The sequence below is a fragment of the Pipistrellus hanaki genome, assembly GCF_964339955.1.
Source record: "Pipistrellus hanaki genome assembly, chromosome: 5".
Classification (NCBI taxonomy): domain Eukaryota; kingdom Metazoa; phylum Chordata; class Mammalia; order Chiroptera; family Vespertilionidae; genus Pipistrellus; species Pipistrellus hanaki.
Genome location: NC_140507.1, coordinates 18,803,443 through 18,812,369, shown reverse-complemented (window position 1 = coordinate 18,812,369; position 8,927 = coordinate 18,803,443). Strand labels below are relative to the sequence as shown.

Below are 8,927 nucleotides of genomic sequence, written 5' to 3'. Positions count from 1 at the left end.
TCCCCTGGCCCTGTGTCAGGTCTGCCTGCCCATCTTGGGGCATCTTGTCCACCTCCCCGCTGTGCCTCCATGAATGATTTGCGAGCCTTTGTCTCCAGCCTGGAACATCTCCCCTGGAAATCCCCAATCGAATCCATCTCCCTGTTCCCCTGAACACCTGCTCCTCGGCTCCTTCCCGTTTAGTCCTGAGCTCTATTGATGAAAATCACAAAACCACACTGTCACCGGAGTTGCATCCTAGACTCCTCCCCCTTCCTCCACACCCACTCTCCATCTGCTTCCCAGCCCAGCCAATTCTTCCTCCCAAGTCTCTTTCCCATCCATTCCCGCCTCGCATCCCTCTAGGAAGGCTCCAGCCCTGTCTCCTGTGTAATCATCATAGTTAACATTTCTAAATCATCATGCTGTTATTATTATTCCCTATTATCATCCACAGCTCCCACCACCACCGCATTTTAAGGCTCCATGAGCCAGACTACCATATCTTTTTTATCTCCACTGTATTCCCCAGGCCTCTTATAGAGTCTGAAAGGTGATAAGGACTGAAGAAATGTTTTGTGGGATGAAGAAATAGCCAACATGTATTAAGTTGCACCTCAGAAACTGTGCTAAGTCCTCTGCATGCATTTTCTCACTTGATCTTTTTTAAATACATTTTTATTGATTTCAGAGAGTAAGGGAGAGAGAGAAAGAAACATTAATGATGAGAGAGAACTATTGATCGGCTGCCTCCTGCAAGACCCCTACTGGGGATAGAATTCAAAACCCGGGCATGTGCCCTGATTGAGAATCGAACCGTGACCTGGTTCCTAGGTCAATGCTCAACCACTGAACCACACCGGCTGGGCTCACTTAATCATTAATGCAACACTATGTTGGAGATGTTATAGTTCCCATTTTACAGATGGGGAAGCTGAGGCTCAGAGAGGTCAAGTGACTTGCTGCCCATCGTGTGAGCAAGCAGCAGAGCTGGGATTCCAGCTGAAAGCCTGTCATGTAAGCACATCACTGTACCGTCTCCCTTGGTGCTCAGCCTTCTCCGGGGTCCCTGTCCCCAGCCTTGTGCCCTCTGACCCACCGTTTCTGTGATTCCTGTGGCAAGATGTCAGAGAATTCTGCCCAGAAAAGTATTGTTAAATAACTAGGTATTTATTTAATGTGTATTGGGAAAAAATGACTTAGCCCAACATACTTGTGGTTTTCCTGCAATCATTGCCTAAGCCCAAAGTATTAGAAGTTATACAAAGTTGATTTACAGAAAAACATTAAGCAAATAAAGTGTCAGATGGCATAAGGATATGGCAGCCAGCGGGGATGTGGAGTGCCCGGACCTTGGCACTTGCCGGTGGATGTGTGTGGGACCTGGACCCCCCGCCAGTTCTCAGGGCGGCCTGAGGGGGCCAGGCCTCACGGACTCTGCCGGAACCGTCCGAGAGCCGTCTCACGGGCTGTTTCCTCTCTCCCCGCGCAGACAGACCGTCTTGACGTGGGGGCCTCGCTGACCAGAGACGGTTAAGAAGGACAGCGTGGGGGCCACCACCCACCAGCCCGGGAAGGCCGGCGTCGGACCCGCCCAGCGCTGTGAGTGGCCGGAGGAAGTTAAAGCTGCAGAGGCCCCAGGAGGCCGGCGAGGAGCTCACACAGGTGGCCTGCATCCCTGTGGAGGCGGCACCATGCTGGGCCCCCACCTGCCACCGCCGCCCCTCGGACCCAGCGAGGGCCGGCCTTCCCCCTGCGCCTTCCGCATCCCGGACGGGAGCTACCGGTGTCTGGCCTTGGAGGCCGAGGAGAGTGGCGGCGAGGAGAGCCTGCAGGGCGAGGCCGGGCCCCCGGACGTGGAGGAGGACAGGGTGGCCAGCAGGCGTGGGGATAGCTCCATCTACAGAGCCTCCCCAGGGGCACCAGAGCTGCCCAAGGTCCTGGGCACCCAGCCACCCAGCTTCTCCAGGGAGGCACGGCGGGAGCCCCAGCGTGACGCCAGGGCCGGCCAGGACTGGGACGTGGTAAAGGCCCGGCAAGTGATGACAGCCAGCCCCAGCCCCGGCCCCGGCCCCGGGCCCAGGGTTCCCCAGAAACCAGGTAAGCTCATGGCCCAACTCCCCCGGACTTAACACAGGGGCTTTTGGCCATATTTCCCCATGATGCACAGCAGCCCCTCACAGGCTCAGGGGCGTGCCCAGGTGGACGGGGAGGCTGTGAGCGGCGTGCACCTCCAGCTGTCCCACATCGAGGGCTGTCTCTCTGCTAACCAGGGAGGGCCATGGAAAGGCGGTGAGAGACAGCTGTGCTAGGGCGCTTGGTTGGAAACAAATCCATCTCTCACTTCTGTCTGCCCTTCAGTCGTTGGGGCTCACAAATGACTGGAGAGGGGCAACAGCTGATGGGGGGCGGGACTGGCTGGTTGAAGGTATTGAGTGCCAGCTACTGGAGGGTGCGGGGGACCCAGCCCTGGGCAAAACAGGTGTGGTTGCTGCCCCTCACGGAGCTTATGCGGTAGAGACTGAAGACTGATCTAATCTGACCTGCTAATCTTACGCGGGGGGCGGGGGGAGGGGGGTGTGTGGGAGGGAAACTGAGGCCCAGAGTGAGGAAGCTAAGGACCAGGTCGCTCAGCCTGTCGGTGACCCAGCTGGACGCACACTCCTCACCCAGGCCTCGGCTGTCCATCTGGTAGCCATGACAGATGCAGGACCCACATCACCTGGGCTGCGGCAAGGACCCGACCCTAAGGGGTAGGGGAGAGCTCCGTGCCAGCTGCCTGCACAGAAGGAAGGGAGGGAGGGAGGAAGGAAGGGCGATAATAGTCCTCAGAGCGGGGCGGGTCAGGAAAATCGACACTGAATCACCTCCACCGGCGGCCCATGGAAACGCTGAAGTGGGTCCAGATGGGGAGGACGGGAACTGGGCCGTGCTCGCTCAGGCCCAGGAGGGCTTGTGCGTCAGAAAACCGAAGGAACACTTCATTTCTCTGCGGGCGTTGCTGACGCCCCGGTTGGCATCTCACCAGCCATCCTGCCCACTCTTTTTTTCTGAAATAATTCTTTCCGGGCTCTGATCACCCACCCCCGAGACCACCCCCCGCCACCTCCCACACTTGGGTCACACAGGGAGCTGGGCAAACACAAGGAGGGGCAGGAAGGAGGAGGGCACAGCAGCCTTGAACTTGCAGGTGGGCCCTCACACCAGAGTCAGCCCACATTCCCTTCCCCTGGAGCCTGAAAGCCAGGGCCTTGCTTCCTTCCCTCTCACAGACCAGGGATGGGAGCCAGGAGACTCGGGTGCTGGTCTGGAACCCAGGCCAACTAGCCAAGCCCCAGCAAACCCCTGCCCCTGGGTGAGCCTCAGTTTCCTCATCTGTGAAAGTATGTAAAGCTACGAGCCCTATCTACCTCATAGAGCTGCTGTGAGCTGCAATGATCTTAAATGGGGCAAGGTTTTGGAAATGTGAGAGCAATCTAGAAAAGCTTGTAAAGATGTTAATAATTAAAATGCTCATCATCGGCTCAACAATACAACAGCTATTATTTGTTAAGCCGTTATGAGCCAGGCCCTCTGCGCTAAGAGCTTTGCACATGTCATTTCATTTCTTCTCATGAGTACCCCAAGAGGGTCATACTGTTATTATCTCCCATACACACACGAGAGGACTGAGGATCAGAGAACATATGTGATTTGTCCTAGACTCATGGCTAGCAAGCAGCTAAGCCATGATCCAATCACAGCTTTTTTTTCTTTTTCTTTTTTTTAAATAAGGGTCTTTGGCCGTGGCCACCACTGTATTCTGATTTATAAGGGAGAAGTGTGGTGGAAGAGACCATAGAAGGAGAAGGGAGAGGAAGGGACTACATTTAACGAGTCCTGCTGGCTTCTCATATGGAGCTAGATCTGTAGTGTCTCCTCACTGACCTCACTACAGCCTCTCAGGGCAGGAATGTTCCCATTGTACAGGTGAGGCGACTGAGGCTCAGAGGCTGAGGCCCTTTGCCCAAGGTCACCAAGTCCGTGCTGGAGCTGAGACTAAGGTCGTGCTCTTGCCTCACAGTCTAGTTCATTCCTCTCTCAAACATCCAGCCAGATGGTCCTCCAGTTCTGCCCTGAACATTTCTGGGGACAGAGAAGACAGAATGGCCTCGGGAGGATGGAATGGGCAGGGAAGACTCCTCAGAGGTGGAGGCGGGAAGGGAGCTGGCTCTTGCAGGAGAGTAGGAACCGCATGCTCTGGGGCCAGAGCCACACTGGCCTTCTGCTCCCTGGGGAAAGGGAGTGGTCAGAGTCCCTTCTCTCGCCCAAAGATCCGGAGGGAAGAGGCCGATGGAGCTGCCAGGTTATTAGTGGATTAGGGCTTCCTTTTAAAGCTTCCTCCCATTCCCCTAGGGATTATAAGCATCTTCAGACAATTACACCCGTCCTCCCACCATTATAACTGCCTCTCTTGACAGCTTTAAGTATGGGTCGTGACATCTTCTGCCTTGGGTACCCACCACTTGGATGGGTGGGTACAGTGCCATTGCTCTAAGGCCTGAGTACCAGCTGAGCAGGGCAGAATGGGGTCCTTGGCTGGAGAGTCAGGGAGCACAGACAGATGAGGTGGGCAGCAGTTCAAGCCCCCAGCTGCTGCCAATGTGGGAGAACATGTGAGGAAGGAAAGTGGCATGTAGGGCTCATTATTAGGCCTCAGCCCGAACTTCTTAGTCCACAGCTCACCAACAGAGCCCCCTGAGGCAGAGAGGATGTCCTCTCTGCAAAGTCTCAGCCTGTCATAACTGGAAGGACTCATTGAGATTGCTGTGGAGATAATCTGGGGAGACTCTGAAGCCCAGAGATGGCAATCAACTTGCTCAAAGTCACCCAGTAAGTCGGTGGCAAAGCTGGAGCTAGAACCCAGGGCTTCTGCCTCCCAGCTCAGCTGCCAGGCTCTGGGCTAAATGCTTTGTATGGGTTACTTCTGTCATCCTCTAACTAAACCTAAAAAATTCATATTTTCTTATCTGTTTCACAGATGAGGAAACCAAGGTTAAAAAAAAAAAAATAACGAGTGGAAGGGTTACTTCATTTTACCCTCCAAATAGCCCTGAGGAGTTCATACATTTCTTATCTCTGTTTCATAGATAAGGAAACTAAGGCAAAGTCTCAGGCCTGAGGCTGGAGGAGCTAGGAGTTGAACCCCCCGGGAAGTGTGGAAAGCCCATGCTTTCCACTACCCTCTGCATCGCCTTGTCTCCATGGAGCTGAGGCAGCAGGCTGTGTTCTTCCACCCACTGGGCTGGGGAATGGCTGATCAGGCTCTGGGGGAGGGGAGGGGACTCTGTGAAGCCATCTTCCTCCCCCGGGGAGGCACCAAGACTCACACTGACCTCACATGTGGCTTTGGGAAAGTGACTCGCCCTCCTCTTCAGGCCACGTGGTATGGGGGTTTGGGGTACCTTCTGGGGTGAATCTGGGTTGTCAGATGAGCCCCGCCCCTGGCCATATCTATCTAGAGGAGGCAGAGGAACCCGTGCCCACGATAAGAGCTGACGTTGGTCACTGGCCAAGGACATGGCCCTGCTCCTCAGTCCTGTGGGGGAGAGGGCAGTCAGAGAGGCAGGGTGCCACCCACTTCTCCCGCTCCCCAACTCTACAGGGACCGTCATAGGAGGGTGATGGTGTAGGAACAGGGCTCACAGATTCCTATATGCTTCACATGTACACTAACACATACCCTCTCACACCCCCACAAACATGCATGTAAATACACATAGTGTATATATACCATGTGGTATGCAAACATGTGTATACTCACATCTGCACACGTGCATGCGCTCAGGCACCCACACACCCATGCATGGGTATACATCCATCAATATCCTCCCACAAACCCCCCCTGACCCATACATGCCTTTCACATGTATATGATTTGCATACTTAGCTACAGTCCCACCTGAAACATGTAAGCACACAGATTCCCTCCTCCCTTAGATACAGGTTAAATCATGATCTTTCCTCTATTTTCTCTTGCTCACACACCTACACTCTGCAACCTCTCTTACATATGCACACGTTTTCCTTCACAGGCATTTCCACTCTTGCACGCCCACTGCCACACACCCATGTACAGAACGAACCACTTTCTGTCCTCCTTCCTTTCCCCATCTCTTTCTCTTTCATACCCACCCACACAGTAATCCTAGCCTTTCTCTCTCCTCTCACCCACACAGTTTGTTTCCTGGTTTCCCACAGGCTGGGCTGTAGCCACTTTCTTAGCACACGCACTCCCAGGGCAGGCAATGTTCCCTGCCTCGTGCCAATCTCCAGGGCCCCTCTGTGCCTCCCGCCCCCACCCGGGGCAGCCCCAGCACAGGGGCGTCCACAGTGCCAGCGGGATTCTCTGTGACCCAGGAGGCAGAGTGGCCAGGGAGGGTTTGTCCTCTGTCACCGGACCTGCGCTCCGAGCCCGCCCACTGGGGCTGGGGAATGTCCCCAAACCGGGCCACCTGCAGCTCCGTGTTTGGGTGCACACCAGCACATTTCTGACTTCCTTCGGCAGAAATCTAAACACAGAAAGAACCTGACATAAAAGACAAATGAAAGTGGAACCACCCTGACTGCAGGACTGGGGTACATGGAACCCAGGGAAACTTGGGTGAAAACCCAGGCCAGCACCTTCCCAAGTGTGGTTTTGTTTCAAAATGGTTGGGAGAGGGAGGGGTGCTTGTTCTCAGTCCTGTTTCCAAGCCTCGGAAGTCCCCCCTTCACTGGGAAGGGGCGCCAGAATGTGGGAATCTCGGCTTTTAGCAGCATCCCATGTGATTCCCATGCACACTGATTGCTGCCGGCCACAGGGCTCTGCTGGGCTCAGTCCCAGTGGGGTTTAGCTCAATGAAAAGATGGGGAACTGAAGTCCAAGAGGCACGGGACTTTACTGCCCTTGTACTTGCTGGCCAACTGGTTAAGCCAGGGGATAGCCCCAGGCTGCAGGGAGGAGCGGAGAGGGTTGGGGGGGGGGGCGGTTGACAGCCCCCCTCAGTTCTCATCTGCCTAAGTTCTGCTCTAGTTCCTGGGGCTGGGGGGGGGGGGGGGTGGAGAGGACCCTGAACCTGGTCTGAAAGCGGGGAAGCGGGAGGTGGCACTGGTTATGGGGAAAGAATCACAAAGACAGATTTAAGTGGGGGTGGGGGAATGGGGAAAAAGGTGGAGATGAGATGGATGGGAAGTCTTGATGAAACTGGTGGAACAGAAAGCAGAAGGGGGTGACATGTGAAAATGAGAAGGAAACAGAGAAGCAGACAAGCAGACAGCAGAGAGGGAGGCAAAGGGGGAGGAAAGATGGAGAGACTGGAGACCCGCCGCGGACTGGGGGGCCTGGGACGGGAGGCCGGACCCAGTGGGGGTGGGGTAGGGGAACGACACACCTCGGAGGCTGGGTGGGGCGGGGCGGGGCGGGCGAGAGGCGGCGCTAGGGCCCGGGGGAGCGGCCTGCAGGAGCGCGGCTCCTCGCCGTCCAGCCCTCCGGCTCCGGTCCCGAGCCGCCCGCTAGTCTGTGGAGGCGGCTGCAGCGGCGGCGGTGGTGGCCAGCGGGGAAGGGGCGCCCAGGTAGGAGGGGTGAGGGTCTCGGGGCGCCCAGGCGGGAGGGGTGAGGGTCTCGGGCGGGGCGCCCTGACGGATGCGGCCAGGTGCGCAGAGCGGAGGCGCCCCGTGAGCCCGGGGAGCGGAGGCTGCAGGTGAGTGAGGGGAGCCGGCGGGGCAGGGGAGCCCGCGCCCAGCGCACCGCGCCCTCCCCACCTGCGCGGCTCGAGTGGCTGCTACCCTCTGGGCCTCAATTTCCCCTTCTAGTCTGTCCGGTGCGGCGGAGGGCGGGCAGGGGAGATCTCCGGGCTCTGGAGCAGCTCAGGAGCGGAGGAGGCTACTCCCGGGGCGGCGTGGGCGCCCCAGCCCTGCAGCCTCACCCCGCACTCAGGTCCGGACCCCGGGCGAGCAGCCCGGTCCCCCGGTGGGCAGCGCCGGAGGGGTGCTCCCCAGCCCCCCCGGGGGAAGGTGGCCAGCCGGGCGCGGGCAGACGCAGGCTGGGTTGACCAACGGGGCACGGGCGCCTGCGGGCAGCGGAACGGCGTGTGCTCAGCCTGGCCCCCTCCCCGCGGGCGGGGCAGCTGGCGGGTCCGGGCTGTGCGCGCCCAGGCCAGTGGCACCGGAGCAGAGGCCTGAGCTGTCTGACGCGGGGACCAAGGCCCGCGCCCCACCTGGGGAAACCGAGGCCCATCTGAACTCCTAAGGGAGAGGGGGAGCTGTCCTGTGGCTCCATGTCTAATGCGCACAGCATCACTGCTCTTGCTCCATCTGCCAGGTGAACACGGAGGCCCTAGCGGGGGCCCCACTCAGGGCCCTGACAAGACACCCCCACCCGCCCTGCCCCCTGTCTGCGTTGTCCACAAGGGACAGGAGTGAGCAAGGAAGCAGCACACGCCCCACTACCCACCCTTTCCCGAGTGGCAGGTGGCACTGGAAGGAATCAACTTGCTGTGTGATCCTGGGGCAAGACCCTGCCCTCTCTGGCTCCCAGGGAGAGGGTGGGAAGGGGGCCCCCAAGGGGAAAACTGCGGTGTTTGTGGGGGCTGTGGTGGTGGTCGGGGTGTGCCCCACCCCTGCCGTGTTGCAAGGTGTAGGATGAGAGAGGATGCTGATCAGAGGGACTAGGGTTCGCTGGCATAAGGGACTGGAATCTTTGCTGGAGCCAGCCTGCCTGTCACCAGCCTGAGGCCTGGCCCCATCCTGTGCTGGGGCAGAGCCTTACCATGTACCTCAGGCAGTGGGATGGGCCCCTTACGGGAGGGAAAATGGCCTGCTGCTTGAGGCGGGTCTCCATATGAGATCTTGGGTTGGTTCCTCCTCTGGTCCTCAGTTTCCCCAGTGAGGGGAATGGACTAGGACCACTTCGTCTGATACTCCGAGAA

At 57.8% G+C, this 8,927-nt stretch overlaps 1 protein-coding gene across 2 annotated transcripts in view; it reads left to right on the top strand.

Annotated features, from left to right (window-relative positions):
- Positions 1-1,519: 1,519 nt before the first annotated feature.
- The window catches only part of SYNPO (synaptopodin), a 34,446-nt gene continuing 27,038 nt past the window's right edge, over positions 1,520-8,927 (top strand). Inside the window, exon 1 of one of the 2 annotated variants that reach the window (XM_084884040.1) lies at positions 1,520-2,079. In XM_084884040.1, coding sequence (XP_084740166.1) covers positions 1,674-2,079 — 406 coding nt within the window. In that variant the 5' untranslated portion in view covers positions 1,520-1,673. Of the gene's footprint in view, positions 2,080-7,440; positions 7,573-8,927 lie in introns of those variants that run through there. The other variant, XM_084884042.1, reaches the window with a different exon arrangement.